Raw genomic sequence first — 17,382 nt, 5'->3', positions numbered from 1 at the left:
AGAATGAAGACACAGGGGTTTGTTGATGATGCTACCAAGTTGTAAGGGGTTCATGTGAAAGGATCCTAAGACATGAATTTAGCACATTTTAAAAATGGTCTATCAAGTATGAATTTAGGTTTCTTATAAGACATTATCATCTTAATTTTACAGGTGAGGAAAAACGAGACCCATAGAGGTCACCACTAGTGATGTCGGGGAGGAGATCACCAGGTCATGACTCCTGAGCCGGCGCACGCAGCCACACACATGCTGGCCCCCGGCAGCCAGACTGCAGCGTTTCCTAGTTGCCACTTCCTTCTGGCCGTGCTTTGGGGTTTAACATAAAGTCTCATTATTTTATTAGATGAATATTCTTTTTCAAACAAGAAGGAACTTACCAAGTTAATATTGCCATGGGGACAGGGGCCAAGAACGAAAAGGATCATCACTGTAGAAAGTGTGTGTGTGTGTGGGTGGGTGGGAGGGGGTTGTAAGTGTACTTTGGCAACGCTACCATCGCTCCGCCCCACATCTGGTTGTGCAGATTGTGCAGCCCGGGGGATGCCTGGACCCCGCCCAAGCTCTGCTTCCCAAGCTGGATACCCTGGCTCGGGGCTGCATCTGGAGAAATGGCCACCTTCAACCTCACACCATGAAGGCATCTGCCTGCCCAGCCCCGAACCCACAGGACTGTGCTGCCCAGACGAGGTGTTTCCTTCTAACTCGTTCACCCAGAGGGGGCACCACTGGCCAGCAGCCATCCTGAACGCACACACCATTGCTGCAGCTCGTTGTTAGACATGATCTTCAACACCAGTGGGGATATAAAGTCAACCTTTAAGAATGGATTTGCTCTCAGAAAAGAGTTAAAAATCATTTGCTGTCAAAGAGATAAGGTGGGTGGTCAAGACGTGTGAAACCCAGTTTCTGGTCAAAACTTGTTTCACAAAGAGTACTCTGTGGTCCAGGACATCGTTGTGGTGAGGAAGACAATACAGGACCAGAGATCAGCCATTTCGAATCTTGCAGAATCTTTAAGATTAAGTCCCAGGATTTTTATAGAATGCCTGAAAATGACCACAGGAGAAATACGGGGGTGGTAATCAGAGGGAACAATTGCAGTCCTAGGCCTGCCAAATACGTTCTGTGTCCTTTGGCAATTCACTGCACCTCTCTGGGACTCAGATCCTCACCAGCGAAATGTGTGTGTTTGTGTGTGTGTGTGCTTGTGTGTGTGTGTATGTGTGTTTGTGTGTGTGTAGGCATCTATATCTAAAGTACCCTCCAGCTCTGAGTTACTGCTCTTTGATTAACTAAATCATTTTAAAGGATCAGAGCACCAAACAGGCTTTATCATTTAGGCTTGAGATTTTGACATTTACATTTTCTTGGGTTTCAGGATTTCTCGGATTCTTCCACTGTAGTCATTAAAACACATTGCAACTACCAGTTGTTTATTGCCCTAAGTATCATTTTGTCTACTTCCCTTGAAAAAAATCAAAGGTCTTTATAGTTTAATTCATCACTCAAGATATTGGACCAATGGTTAAAAAGACATTCCATGCCTTTAATGGTTTGGCTTGTTTCTGTTTTTGTTTTCTGATGAATCTGGTTTGGGAGAGGCTGTATTTAACCTCATGGGTCATCTCCTCATTAACTCTGATTACACAAAATACCTGAAGTTTTCAGCAGTTTTCCTAATCCTGTAGGTGTTTAGGATGCTGCATCCTGCACCAAAGTCATCTTTCTGCTTTCTTTATACACTTGGGCCTCTTCAATGCTCTCTTGACGTTGCTTAATCCCTGTGTGCTTCTTAAAAACATATCAACTGTCTCATTTGCAAACTGGTCTCATGCCACGTACAATTTGGTATTAATTCTAAATTCTAAAGTTTCACTCCTTTCAGCAGATAGCCTAAAACCAGTCTTGAAAATACTGTCATTGCAAGTTGAAGCATGATCCTACATGTGCTTGATAAGACCCCTCTTTGTCTGCATTTACAACTGCATGAGAAATTCTGAATAAATGCAGCCACATTTAGTGCCCCAACACAGAGAAAGGAGAGTCCATTAACGTCTTGCAAGATGAGTCGGGACTTCCCTAGCACTCACTGCCCATTTGCACAGCTTGCTGCTGTCAGAATTCACAGCAAGGCAGTCCCTGCCTTGGGGGATTTCGGGTAGTGTTCTGGCAACCTACTTGTAAAATGGAGGATAACTTTGTATTCCACCTGCTCCAAGTGTGTGTCTCTACTATTTTGATCCGAACCAGCTGATCTGCAAAGCCCTCAGGACTGTTAGTACCAGGCTTCTGCTTTATTAACAATGACGTTAGGTATACTGTGATAGTATATATGGCTAATGACACACAGATTAAAGTCCCCCAAATTCAGTCCCTGCCTCATTTACTAATGTGTCAAACATGATGGCCCTATAGTAAATGTGGCAATAAGCCCCTAAGGAAGATTGCTTACACATGCCTTTGTCTGGACTGACCCCAAACCCCAATTTCCTGCATCTTCTAATATTTAGCATACTCTTATGTTTTAAATAAACCGAAAACAAAAGGGTGAAGAATATAATTAGTGATTCTCACGGTTAATTTTAGTGGAGCAATGTAACGATATTTGCAAATACCAATGGCTCTTTGTAAGAGTTTCAAACGACTCCGCTTTTCATAATCTTTGTTCCTGACGCATTGGAACATGTGACATTTGTTACACCCTGTGGTCACTTCTCCAGCTGAAACCCTGTTTGTGGATATAGCCCTTCCAAATGGTTTACAGCCAATACTGAAGCATATGTCTCTACTTCCTGGGTTGCCTTTCTTCTGATTTCCATTCCATGGGGTATGCCTTTAGGGCCTCCACAGCATTTAAAGAAATCAAAACAGTTAATGAAAGACACAGCTAGATAAACACTCCAAGATGATCTGGGGTTTAAAATATAGCCAAAGTAAATCCAAAGAAACACAGACAGTTCTTTTCTTCATTATGAGTCCGCTCAACTCCTCCCCGCCCCCAGCCTGGACAGCAGAACAGATATACCTGCTCCAACAGAAAAACGCCTCCCCTCACATGGTTCTAATTGCTCAAGGGCAACACAGGGCCCCAGAACTCACTTGAAAGGCCTGAAACCAGTTCTGCTCCTTGATGTGGTCTATGCATTCATCGCACTGCTTCTGGAAGTACTTTTTCTGCTTCTCATCCAACAAGCCAATTTGGTACAGGAATGTCGCATAGCCCCCTATAAGCTGAGGACAAAAGAGACCCACGTAAACCCCACACGGTAAGAGAGAGAGGAGTCAGGGAAGCCCACTCGCCTAATGAAATAACCCTTTGTAATTGTCACTCGTGTGCCAGAATCAGCCGAGTAGGATAATTACACACACACACGCACCCCACAAAACACACAAACACATATGTACACACAATACACATACACACAATACACGCACATACTTGCACTCACAGCCAACTGTGTCAAGGCTGACACAGTAACTTGACACGTTGAAACATTCGGTAAAAATTGGGAGATTTAAGTCGTAAAGTCAACTTGGTATTTCCCTTGATCAAGTGAGGCCTCTAAAGTGAGAGGAAACTCCCATCTGATAAAAGGAGATTTAATCTCTTTAAGACGCAAAACTGAAAGATAAAAGGGGACACTAACCGATTCAGGGTCAGAATATGCGTCTCCAATGGCGATTCCTTTCAGGTTGATCTTCTGCTCGGGCTCGGTTCTGGGGTTGCGGGTGTGGATGTAGTATGCGATGGCCGGCACGTACTTCCCTGCGTAGGACTGAGAAGGGCGGATGGTGAAACGGCCACTCACAAACTGAGGCTAGCAAAATTATTTGTACTTAAGCCGATTAAAATACCAATGAAGCAGCAATATTTCCATAGGAGGCATACCATCAGTTTCTTAACCTCGCATTGCAAATGCCACAGTAGCAAAGGGTGCTGTCTTTCAATTATTTTTTAATTTTTTTTAATTTCAGGATATTATAGGGGTACAAACATTTTGGTTACATGTTATGACTTTGCCACATCCCAACCATGATTTGAGACGTGTGCCTTCCCCCCACACACACAATGCTCACCTCGTCCATTAGTTGTGACTTTGCCCACCCCCAAACCCCCTACCCCAGAGGGGTATTACTACTGTGAGAGCAGCACCTCAGTGTTGATCAGTCAGTGCCAGTTTGATGGCGAGTACATGTGGTGCCTATTCTTCCATTCTCCATACCTCACTTTGGAGGGTGGGCTCAATCAAGCTCTATCCAGGAAAATATAAGAGGTGCTAGATCATTGTCATTTTTTATAATTGAGTAATATTCCATTGTATACATATACCATGTTTTATTAATCCACTTATGGATTGACGGGCACTTGGGTTGTTTCCACATCCTTGCTATAGTGAATTGTGCTGCCATAGACGTTCAAGTGCAGATGTCTTTATTATAGAATGTCTTTTGTTCCTTTGGGTAGATGCCGAATAGTGGTATTGTTGGATCAAATGGTAGTTCTACTTGTAGCTCTTTGAGGTATCTCCAAATTCTTTTCCACAGAGGTTGCACTAATTTTTGTTGTCCCAAATAGCACCAAGCAACACACACAGGTTAGGCACACAAAAAATAATACGTGAAGGGAGGGGGGAAATGGGCATTTATTGAAACCTTAAAATCTGTACCCCCATAATATGCCGAAATAAAAAAAAATAATAATAATACGTGAGCATGTAATAAGAGACCATTCTAATTTCCTTCCAAAATAAAGTAATGGGGGCCAACACAATTCTGCCACTCATTGGGTTTTTCTTTCCAGAAAGTTCCATTCAAAGATTTATAAGGGGGGAAAAAATCCTGAGACCAAAATTAAGATTTCAAAATTTGCTAATGATGCAAATTTTGAAATCAACATATATTAAAGGAATAGCAGAAAAGAAAAATAATGTTTATTGGCTGCTAACATTTTCACTTGAACTTATCTTTATTTCCAACCTTTTCAGCACAAGGCCTTTTTTCAAGTTCAAAATATTTTATAGCTACTTTTCCGCTAACAAACATGGTAACAGTTCTACTTTTAGACTCTACTGAAAAAGAGCTACTATTGATTCAGTAACATTTTTTAAAGTTTTGTATTTTTTCCATCAAAGAGTTGCCTTCTTGACATTTCCACCTGGACGTCTAATATTAAAGTGCGTGTGTTCAAAATGAGGCTCCCAGTCCCCAAGCCCTCCTGCTGCCTCCCTTTCGATTCATGTTAACTCTGTTCCTCTGGTTGCTCAGGTCAAAAATATTGGTACCATTCTTTATATATCTTTCTCTCGCACCCCACAAAAGTCCATCAGCCAAGCTTGTCACCTCTACCTATTCCATCAAAACCTGTCCGGGGTCCAGGGCCTCCTTACATCCCTATCCATCACACCATCTCTGGCCTGGATTGCTGCAGTAGCTTCCTCACTGCCCCCCTTCTTTTTTGCCTTAACCCCATCCAGTCTATTTTCAGGGCAGCGGTCCTGCTAAAACACACATCAGGATCATGCCACTCTTCTGCTCAAACCCTTTAATGACTTCCCATAAATGATCTGCTCCCTTCACTAACCTCATACCTGACTACCCTCTTGCTCTTTCCTCTCCAGCCCACTGGCTTCCATACTGTTGCTCACACACACCAGGTGTGCACCCCCAGGGCCTCCACGTTAGCTGTCCCCCTCCAGATACCCAAATGGCAAATTCCCTCACTTCCTCAAGTGAAGCCTTCTGAGGGATGCCTTCCCTGGCCACCCTATCTAAAATTTTGACATCCCTTCTTTTATATTTTATATTCCCCTTCTTTCATTTATTTTTCCCCTTAATACTTATCACTCTCCAACAAACTTTAACTTATTTATCTTATGTACTGTTATTATCCTACCCATACTGGAATATAAGATCCATGATCACAGGGATAGTCATCTGCTTCATTTATTTGAGCCCACTGTGTCTTGTGCTGTTTATATTTGTTAGAATCAAGAAATAATTGTTGAATGAATGAATCTGCATTTCAAAAGATCAGTGCATGTACATTCAAAATAGACTAGAGGCATTACGTGGGTATCAGTGAGACCCTTCACACTGTCTCCAAGGGTCTGCAGTTCAAAGGCTGGGAACCAATGAGAAAGCTCATTTTATCTATAACCATATGCTGGTGATAATCACTATTTCCATTTCAAGATGAGTCAATTGAGGCTTAGAGAAGTTAAGTGGTAGAGCCAAAATTATACCTGACCAACTCCAAACCTAAACTCCTTCTGAGTTATGATAAAAGAATATAATTTACACAAGATCTCTTCATTGATGCAGCCATCATGTGCAATAATTAATTATTTAGGCAAAGTACTGAATCAAATAATTTATCCATTCATATTCATAAGTACATTTTAGCTTCCTTGTATAATACAAAGACATGTTTATGTGTCTAAAATTTGGTTTGTTGCATAACTATGCTAGATTCTTGTATTGATGACAATAAGTGAAAATTTACCAAATAAAATTTCTGTAGTATGACAAAAAAGCACATGTCTCTGAGTAATCATTTCACTGGTAAAGATGTATTCTTATATAGTCTTCATTCATCGATGGCTTCTTGAACAATTCTTCTGTCAAAGGCATTGTGCTAGATACTTGCGGAGACCCCAAAATGAATAAAGTACAAAACTTATCTTCAAAAAGGTCACAGTTTCTTTCTTTTCTTTTCTTTTCTTTTCTTTTCTTTTCTTTTCTTTTCTTTTCTTTTCTTTTCTTTTCTTTTTTTTTTTTTTTTTGAGACAGAGTCTCACTCTGTTACCCTGCCTAGAGTGCCGTGGCGTCAGCCTAGCTCACAGTAACCTCAAACTCCTGAGCTCAAGAGATCCTCCGGCCTTAGCCTCCCAAGTAGCTGGGACTACAGGCATGCATCACCATGCCCGGCTAATTTTTTATATATGTGTTTTTAGTTGGCCAATTAATTTCTTTCTATTTTTAGTAGAGACTTGGTCTCCCTCTTGCTCAGGCTGGTTTTGAACTCCTGACCTTGAGCGATCCTCCCACAGTGCTAGGATTACAGGCGTGAGCCACTGCGCCCGGCCCACAGTTTGTTGTGAAACTACATTTTGGAAACCTTGACTCAAATGCCATAGAGCAAAGTTTACCATTTCATGATTATTATTTCCAAAATTGATATTGTACATTGCCTAGCACAAAGTAGGTCCATAAAAACATACTTAATAAATGAATGACTTACCTGGCATTACTACTAAATATTTTTCCTCTATTGGAAATTGGTACAAATGCTAAAAAGTGTATCTTCCAGTGATATTATCACTCAAGTTGTCTTGTGAGACCTGGTAATAAAACACCTCTCTTAACTCTTTCTGAGATGGAAGGGCATGTACTTTCAATTGCTATATAGGTAGTGATGACAAATTCTGGCTAAAACATCAGCATTTTTATTCCACCTTCCCCCACTGACCATCATGTGTATCTGGGATATATATCCAGGCAGGGAATTAAGAAAGAATTCCCACTTGATTTTTAAGCATCTACTATGAATTGGGCCATTCCACCTAAATGAATTTCAGCCAATTTAAGGTAAGCATTATTTTCCAATATTAATATTTTACAGCAATGAAAGTAAGGGTCTGTGCATTTTGGTCACGTGCCTAGCTGAAATTCTACCCAGGCTTGGCTGTCTCCACGGCTCCCCTTTCTCATTATCATATCACATGCTGTTCAGTGGGCCTGGAGTACACTGTGGGTCTCTGGTCCCCAAGCTGGGACCATGCCATGCTTGCTAATGAAAACAAGATAGTGAGATGGGTAGGTCTATAATCATATCCAAAGCCAGATTCTTCCATATTCAGTCCACATCCGCTGAATGTGATGTTTACCTCGTTTTTTTGCTTTCTAATGACTATCACATCCTTCCTTGCTGTGTGTCAGTGTGACAAATCCTTCATTGCCTTTTTCATTAATCATTCCATCGGTTGAGTGACTCTGGTTGTCACACAGTAGACAATTATAGAATTATTTTATGGAAAACAGACACTGAAACATGATAAAATTTCAATTATTTTCTCTCTCCTTGTTGAGATATATCCCCTCCCCCCATTATTTTTTTTTTTTTTTGCAAAATCAGACATTTATTCTTCTTGAATCATTTATTTATCAGTTTAACAATTCTCTGACCACCACAAGCATGTCTAAAGACAATCAGGCAATAAATCAAGTGTGTTTTATTTTACCTAGTTTTCCTTTTCCTGCATATATTTAAAATATAATAGAACTCTACATTTTGGGGAAGAACTTAGCTGTGATTGCTCATGGATTAAAAATGGACTATATGGTATTTTAGGCTTATAATTGTCGCTCTGTAATTTTATGAACTCTTGCTCCTTTTGTTCTGCATTCTGCCCCTAATGATGGCAACAGCAATGACAACCAGAATTCACAGTCTCCTGGCTCTTCTGACCTCCCATTGGTGCTCACCAATGTGGGCAGTGAAGCCCCTGAAGCCTGTCAATTAACACTCACCTAACATCGGATCAGATCCTGGCCTCATAAGCACAGAGCAACATCAAAGCCATTGTAAAAACAAAGAGGAAAACTGCGGCCAGAAACTGAACACAATTTAAGAATATGCAGTGGCCCTCAAATGAGAAATTCAGCCCGATAAACATACACATCTAACACAATAATTCAAATGAGGTTAGCAAGGCAACACATCAGGATTTTAGTCTGCCCTTAGTATTCCTTTCTGATACTTAAAGGAGTTTCAAGCTACAGTTTCCAGCACTGCCCTTGTTTGGATAATGTTTCCCATGGTGACCACAGTTTGAGCTCACCACCAACAAGAAGGACCAAAGGCATTAGGGTGTGTTTGTACATGCTTATATTTGCCGGAGCTTAAAGAAGCAATAAACTTCCAGTTCTCCTCTTACATCAGAAGGATCTCAGAATTCAGCTCTCAATCTTTTATTTCCCCCATGAGAGCCAAAGGTCTCAACATCATAGCCGAGTAGTAGTTTCGAATCTTGATCTGCAATCTTTCTGAGTTCTTAAATGATGTTTGGAACAGCCTAATGGAAATCACGTGAGGAGCACATTGTACTTGTAAAAATAGTCTAGGGAGAATGTAATGCTTGGTTAATTATCCAGATGTGTAAAAGCACAATGAAATTGGACTTAAAGAAACTTGTAATTGTGTATTCTGTCTGAATCTCTCCCTTCTTACATGTTTCAACAACATTCACAGTCTACTTACTGTAACCCTGCCCCTTGGTTACTTTTAAGGGAGGAAAAAAGATTTCATATCTAAAATCAAGCTTCCATCAGCTCCTCCAGAAGGAAAAATAAAATAGTGTCAGAGAATAATATTATAATGGAAACAATGTCCTCTTACAGAAATTTCACATATGTTAGCAGTTACTATTGTTTAAGCTACTCTCAGTTGACCACATTTCTTCCTGAAGTTTAGTGGAATAAAAAAAAAAAATAGATGCAATTATGCTCAGTCTCTGCGTTGCTTCTGGGTATACACTTCATGATGAAACATTCAGAACTTTTTCATTGATAATGAGCGATAGCTTTTCAAATGAGATGCACCCAAACCTGGACCCAAAGTTTCACTATCCACAGGCCTTAGTTCCTAACCTCTGCCTGGTGGATGGAAAGGGTGAGTTGTCAACTTCAGCAATGGTATGTTGAGAACCCCATGGGCCATTCTTTCCTGCTCCGTCCCTACTCCCCCCACTCACAAAGGAGGAATGATATCTCTTTGATGAACTCACTACTGGGCTGGTGGGAACGCCTGTGTTTCCAGAAGGAAACAAGGCCAGCTGCCCTTTTGGAAAGAGTCGTAGGAAGACCTTGTTTTCCAGCTCTTCCCAGGCACAGACTATGGTACGGCCGCCCCACCCCCATTTATGGAGACAGACCAGAGGGGACAAGAGAACTTCAATGTCTCGAAGAAAACTTTATATACACCTTGAGAACCCAAAGCAAGCCAAGAAAACTGATGAAAACCCTAAATGTAATAGAGTAACATGCAATGTAGCAGCCACAAGAACAGGATTAGGCTAGGGCAACCTTGACTTCATCTAGCCTTGGGGTAGAAACTTACTTCACTCAGTACAATTATTTTCTCTGAAGAGAGAAGAAGCGTGGCTTTAAAATGGTCAGTTCAGAAAATTAATGAACGAGGAAAGCTAGAACTTCAGTGTTGTGGTAATCTCTACAACTTCCTAGACATTTCTAGACTATGCGTCATCTAATTTCAAGACCACATTGCTGCAATTAAAAAAAAAAAGGCTTCTAACAAGAATATGACTTATCAAAGCATCTATTTCTCTTGAATATGAGCTTGAAAAGAAACTTGTAAAATCTGCAGGCATACACATATAGATCTGTAGCCAAACTTTAGTCACATAAATTTATGCATAAGTACATACTACCTTCCAAATGATATATTCTTATTTAGTATTGAGAAGATGCTCCTTAAAAGAAAAAAAAAAATCAATCCATCAGTGACAGGCATGGGTGAACAATATGCATCTTTCCCCCACCTATTCTGACCTCAGTGCCAATTTGGAGAAACCTAGCTTGAAGCCAGGTGACTCAACCAGATGAATGAACCTTTTTGTTTAAAATGTAGACTACACTTAATTTGACTTTTAAATAAAGAGCCTGAACACACGGGGCTGGCCCAAGTCAAAAAACTGAGTCTTTGTTTGCTCACTGTAGATAGAATTCAGAAGGTTGAAGCTATATAACAGCTTTAACTTAGTATTTCCGGCCCCTACTTAGACATCTCATCTAATCAGGTACTATTTATGTCTCCATGCTGCTCGTTCCAGCATGGTAGTTCAGTTCAGACAAAGCTTATAATGACTTCTGATTTACTTATATTCTTTTCCACGCAACTAAAGAATCAGTAAATACATATTGATTTGATTTGGATATGCTAGCCAAAAGGCAGAGGCCCAACTTGCAAACATTTCCATATGCCCTTCTTCAGTTCTTCGGATTGCAGCTTAAACCTCGAGTTTTGCAATATTAAATTCAATTAAATAGTCACAAATCCGTTTTCAGCCCTAAAGAAAATATTGGCAAATGCAGATGAACGTAATTGAAAATAGACATTTGTCATGGGCTCAAGAGCTAAAACAGCTTGAAGGTTATCTAATAAAATTCAGCAAGTTCCAAGCCTTGAGAAATAATTGCATTCCAAGGACTTCAAGTCTTTATATCACTTGAAACTTCCATTTACTCTATAAAGCTTTATGATCAAAGCCAAGTCTTTATGATTCAACCTAAGTCTTGGCCAGAAAGACAGAGACATCCAAGAAGCTAAAGAACTTCTTTCCTGTTTATATAAGGTTGATGACCCTAGAGATTGTGCATGAAATAAGGAAGGGGATGTTTGACTCCCTTCTACAGAGAGTAGATCTGTTCTCGGGAATAGGCAGGTCCTGGAGGCAGTGTAATTTCAAGGAGAGAGCACCCAGCTCCAGAGAACATCTCCACAAGCAGGGTTACAACCCTCAGCTAATTCCTTCAGGACAATCTTCAGGCTCTGGAGTCTGACTGCTTAGCTTCCCAATGTGGCTCCTCCACTTTCTGGCTGGGTGACCTTGATAAGGCATACCTCACCTCTCTAAGCCTCAGTCACCTCACCTGTAAAATGGGGATGATATTAACAGTGCCTATTTCATAAGGTGGCTGTCAGGATTAAAGGAGGTAATGCATAATACAGTGCTTAGCATAATGCCTGCCTCATTGCCATTCTCAGACAAGATCTACAAATACAATACACGAGCTAGATGCGCTTGAAGGCTTCCTTCTAGCCACCAAATTCAATGATCACAGCGTGGGCCAATGGATAATGGTGTACAGATAATGGTTACACAGAATGGTAAGGATCACAGGCCCACTGCTAGGACAGCTCTCCCACCCCACCTTAAACCCCACCTTAAATGCCACCCTTCTCCTTGCTTGTCGGTGCTTGATAGTTGAAATTCCCCTATTACAAAATCTTTCAATGAGGTAGGCTCTGTTCTCTATTCAAATACAAACATGTTGGGAGCCCTGGTAGTGTTTATCAGGTCCTTTCTAATGGACAATGAGCTGATAACAAGGCAGGATGGGGGAATGGAACAATCATGATAGGGGTTGAGGAATCATTGGAGAAATAGAACCTGAGTGCAACACAGCCAACAACAAACATAGCCAACAACATAGCCAACAACATCGCCAACAACATCGCCAACAACATCGCCAACAACATAGCCAACGAGAGGAAGGCTGAGGGTGGGGGTTGGGCCTAGGATGGGCCTGGAAAACAGCAGAGTGGAAAGGGGTGTCCCCAAGGGCCTGCAACATAGTGCAGGGAGAGAAGGGAAATAAAAGGGATATGAAAAGATGATGGAGAGAAACATATGGATATTTTTATTTTATCTAGCAACAGTCTTGCACGAAGCCACCCTGTAACATTCATTAAGTACTACAGTGCTTAGTATTAAATGAAACAAACCGAACAAACATGGCTCCCACATACTGGGGGCCACCGCCTCAGCCCTGTGGGCCATGACGGTCTCAGGCGAGGTTATCAGACACGGTGCTCCCAACAGGGCCTTCCCTCACTCATGCAGATGAAGATAAAGTATCCCACGAAGCTCCCTAATTATTCTTTGAACAGCTTCGAAGTTTTGCCTATATTCGGCCCTCAAATAAGCTGTGGTTTCAAGAGAGTCTGCTGATTTCTGCTGATTGAGAAGAGATACCCGGTTTTTAACTACGTGCCCCGCCATCTTGGAAGCGCCCCGCCATCTTGGAAGCGCCCGTCACCCAGGGCCGCCACTGCCCATGAGCACTGACGCGGTCTCTGAGTGGCACATAAAGCCCCAGGCAGGCTCAGGGAACGACGGGCAGTCCCCGTGGTCCCATCACCTGCCTGCCTTCCAGTGAGCGCTGCTTTGCTTTAACTTCTAGCCCGGCCCGCGCACACTCGAGAGGATTCTAAATGTGTCTGTGCCTCAGGAACAAGGACAATGTCGCTAACAGTCACTGGCTCGGGAAGGATAACACTTATAACGAACGTTAATTACGGGAATTAAACACAGCTTGTTTCTCTTTTTGAAGTGCATTTTTTTCATGCCACAAGGAGGGTGATTTACAGACACAATTGTCTCTTTTTAGAGAAGATTAATTCCAGTTGGTGTTCCGGGCAGACGTGACGAGAAGAAGGGAAGGAGAGGAAGCAGCTTTTCCCGGTCGCCTCGCGCCCCTGGCAGCCCGCAATACCCTCTGGTGTGGCCACACCATGGTCCACACACGGGGCAAGGAGCCTGGAGGGGGTGGGCCCTGACACGTTTTTGCTCAAAAACAAACAAACTTCTATCAGCTCCTAAGTTTAGTGTTTGAGACAAAGTGAACTATTTCTTTTAAAAATGATTTCAATGTCATCCTAGCTCTCTGGGAGGTCGAGGCGGAAGGATCGCTCAAGGTCAGGAGTTCAAAACCAGCCTGAGCAAGAGCGAGACCCCGTCTCTACTAAAAATAGAAAGAAATTAATTGATGGACTAAAAATATATATACAAAAAATTAGCTGGGCATGGTGGTGCATGCCTGTAGTCCCAGCTACTCGGGAGGCTGAGGCAGGAGGATCGCTTGAGCCCAGGAGTTTGAGGTTGCTGTGAGCTAGGCTGACGCCATGGCACTCTAGCTTGGGCAACAGAGTGAGACTCTGTCTCAAAAAAAAAAAAAAAAATGATTTCAAAATGATAGGCACCGAGTAAAGAAAACAATGTCACATCCCAGCAAAGAGTGAGCAGAGTGTCTCCCAACACTTCAGCTCCCGTCTACATACATTAGGCCATATGCTTCGGAGTCATGATACATTAATGCAGCTTTTCAACATGAACCGTAATAACAGTCATCATGTGTTGAGTGCTCGCCACAGCCAGTCGCTATGTTAAATATTTGAGGAGGATTATCTAATTAAACACTCAAAACAACCCTGAGCAGTAGGTACTATTATTTCCAGACTCCCTTACAGTGAAGTCAGAGCTCTGAGCAGCTGCTCCAGATGCCTGGAGCATCAGGCCATTCTCATTCCTAGCACACAAATGTGAAGGCTTTTTAGGCCCTGTGCATTTGCACTGAAAAGCAGAAAAACATTTCTGAGTTTATGCATTTATTTTTCAAGGATGTCTCTACAAACAGAGCAGCATTATTGGTTTAGCTTTCCTAAGAATGTGAGAAAATTAAGGGTTCAGAAGAGAAAGGATTTTAGTTTCTTGAAAAATCTAGAACAACGTTTTTTTTTTTCCTGGTGGTATTAGCAGATTGAAGGACAGTGGGCTGGTACTATGTTAAAAACTTCAATTAGATACAGATGCTTTTAGAGTAAGCCTAGGTAACGACAGCTGAACTTCTAGCAAAGCAAAATATCCCTGGAAGTGATCTAATTTAAAAACCAACCCCTCTGATTGTAAGATGAAAGGCACAGGCCCAGGAGATTAAAAGACTTCCCTGGAATCATCCAGTGAGATGCAGAGCCAGCCCTGAAGCCCAGGTCTCCTAATTACTAATCCAGTATGCACGTTACTTCTCCCTTCTGTCTCGTGGCCCTAAAACGGAAAATGACCCAGACAGAACAAACTCGACTGGAGAAACATACCATTGTAGTCATAATAAAAAACCATCAGGGCATCATTATATAGTGTTCTTCCTTCTAGGAAGAGATGTGCCCCCAGACTGAATGTATCCCATGTGGTTCTTATGAAAGATGCTGCTGCCTGGCAACTGAACGTCTACCTCCGGCCCTGCCTGTCCCTGCGTTCACGTCTTCCTTCATCTCTTGGAAGGCACAGGTTTCCTTAGCAGTATTCATCCTGGCAGCAAAGAAGGTAAAAAGACAATTGTCCTTTCCTACACACACTTGGGAATCACATGCATGAAACCACCAGGCAGACATGAAATAGACAAGTCAAATTTTTCATCCAGGATTTGGCAGCCTTGCCACACATCATGGTTTACATCAACATCAACATCACGGTTAACAACATCGCCACATTATTTGCAAGACAAGAAATTTTACACAAAGCAGATCACTCTTCTGTTGGAGGTAGAGAATGGGCGTTTTCCAGGGTTGCTGCCAAATGATGGGAGCGTCACTTCCTGCCCCATTTCCCAACCTGCCTCGGAAATGGATTAAAAGGCAAGAAACAGCAGGGAATTACTGGTAAAGGTCTAAGCAATCCTGACTGGATAATCGGCTTAAAAAAAAACTGAAATGCAGCACACTAAGCAGTCAGAACAGCCTTTGCAAATAGCTTTTAGAAAGAGAAGAAAGCAGGCACAAGAGAAGAAAGTTCCTAGTTCCATCAATTTGCCACTCCCTGGGACAAACTGATACTACTTTTCTCTTTCACTCCCTTCGGGCGGGCATCTGTGGATGTGTTAATCTAACACCCTTCCAGCTCTTCCTCTGGTACCATCATGGGATTTTCCCCTGGAGACCACTCACCTCCCACTCTCAGGCCTTGTGGTTCCGAGGGTGAGGGCCCCATCGTGATCCCTCTCCTCCCAGGTGCTGGGGTGGGCCTCAGACTCCATTCTGCCAGTCTGTATATTCCAACCCCCTGGCCCCAGGTATTGGTTCTAGGATGGGCATGGGATCCAAATAGACCATATGAAATTCAGGAATCTGGATGGATTACTGGGAAGGAGAATGAGCTGGTAGGCTACACCTGTTCTTGGGTGGGTGGAGAAACAGGAGTATCAGAGTAAAAGAACCTGCCTGATTTAATCAAGTCCCATTTGTTTTGTTGTTGTTGTTGTTGCTGTAATTGCCTTTGGGGTCTTAGTCATAAATTCTTTGCCTAGGCTGATATCTAGAAGAGTTTTTCCCCTACATTTTCCTCTAGAATTCTTATGGTTTCATGCCTTAGATTTAAGTCTTTTATCCATCTAGAATTAATTTTTGTGAGTGGTGAGAGGCAGCGGTCCTGTTTCATACTTTTGCATGTGGCTGTCCAATTTTCCCAGCACCATTTATTGAATAGAGCTTCTTTTCCCCAGTGTACATTGTTGTATGGAAAATAGTATGGAGATTTCACAAAGAACTAAAATTAGACCTATCATTTGATCCGGTAATCCCACTACTGGGCATCTACCCAAAGGAAGAGAAATTGTTTTATCAAAAAGACGTCTGCACTCGAATGTTTATTACAGCACAATTCACAATTGCAAAGATGTGGATCAACCCAAGTGCTCATCAATTCAGGAATAGATTAACAAAATGTGGTATATGTATACCAGGGAGTACTACTGAGCCATAAAAAGGATGAATTAATGCCTTTTGCAGCAATTTAGAAGGAACTGGAGACCATTATCCTAAGTGAAGTATCTCAAGAATGGAAAAACAAACACCACATGTACTCTCTAATAACTAACCAAGGGACATATATGTGCACAGAAGGAAGCAAAAGTCATTGGAAATCAAGCAGGGTGGTGGGCAGGGGAGGAGCAAAACCCTACCTGATGTATACAATGAACACTATTTGGGTGATGGGCACACTTATATTCCTGACTCAAGCATTTCAAAAGCTCTATGTAACAAAAACATTTGTACCCCCTTAATATTTTGAAATTTAATGAAAAAAAGCCTGCCTGAGAATGAAACAGAGAAGGTACTAAGCCAAGTACACAAATCAGGAGAAGACGACAAAGTCCTAATGACAGGCTATGATCACCCAGATGCAGCCGGTGCCTGATGCTAAATCAATCAATCCCCTGATTTACTTAAGCCGCTTTAAATAGGGTTTCTGTCATTGGCAGGTAGAAAAGCCTTGACTAATACACCCCTATTTACTCTTCAAAATCCAGTCCACCTCCTCTGCTTGGCCCTTCCTGAGGATCCCATGTTGAGAGGTGTCTATCTGCACCTTTCCTGTAGCTATTTATCTTTCTAGCCACTTCCTTAATTGTACCTTTCATTCTGCATTGCCATTATTAGACCTTCAGATTTAGGGCAGGGTCAATGTCTTACTGAATTCCTAATACTTCTCCAATGCCTTGGACATAGTAATACTCAATATATCCATGTTGAATTGAATTTGACTCGAAATACTCTTTCAGTGGATGTTGCACCCTTAAAGGTTTCCCATTGCATTTAAAAGAAAGTCCAAACTCTTTGCCATGGGCAGCAGGGTCCTACGGGATCTGCCTGCGTCTCTCATCTCAGCTCCCACCCCAGTGGATCTGTGTTTTTCCTTGAACCCACCAAGCCTGTGCCCATCTCAGAGTCTTTGCATTTGCGAATCCTTCTGTCAGGAAAGCTCTTCTTCCAGATACTGCAGAAATCATTCCACCACATCATTC

The 17,382-nt window shown here is 42.0% G+C and overlaps 1 protein-coding gene across 1 annotated transcript in view; it reads right to left on the bottom strand.

The window, feature by feature from the left end:
* CPVL (carboxypeptidase vitellogenic like) overlaps positions 1-17,382 on the bottom strand; it is a 135,098-nt gene that overhangs the window by 60,815 nt on the left and 56,901 nt on the right. The window contains exons 8-9 of the mRNA XM_012735894.3: positions 3,651-3,779; positions 3,103-3,234 (exon numbers count right to left, since the gene is read on the bottom strand). Of these exons, the coding sequence (XP_012591348.3) occupies positions 3,103-3,234; positions 3,651-3,779 (261 nt within the window). The remainder of the gene's footprint in view (positions 1-3,102; positions 3,235-3,650; positions 3,780-17,382) is intronic.

Source organism: Microcebus murinus, chromosome 9 (genome assembly GCF_040939455.1).
Source record: "Microcebus murinus isolate Inina chromosome 9, M.murinus_Inina_mat1.0, whole genome shotgun sequence".
Lineage (NCBI taxonomy): Eukaryota > Metazoa > Chordata > Mammalia > Primates > Cheirogaleidae > Microcebus > Microcebus murinus.
This window is presented reverse-complemented; position numbering and strand designations above follow the sequence as displayed.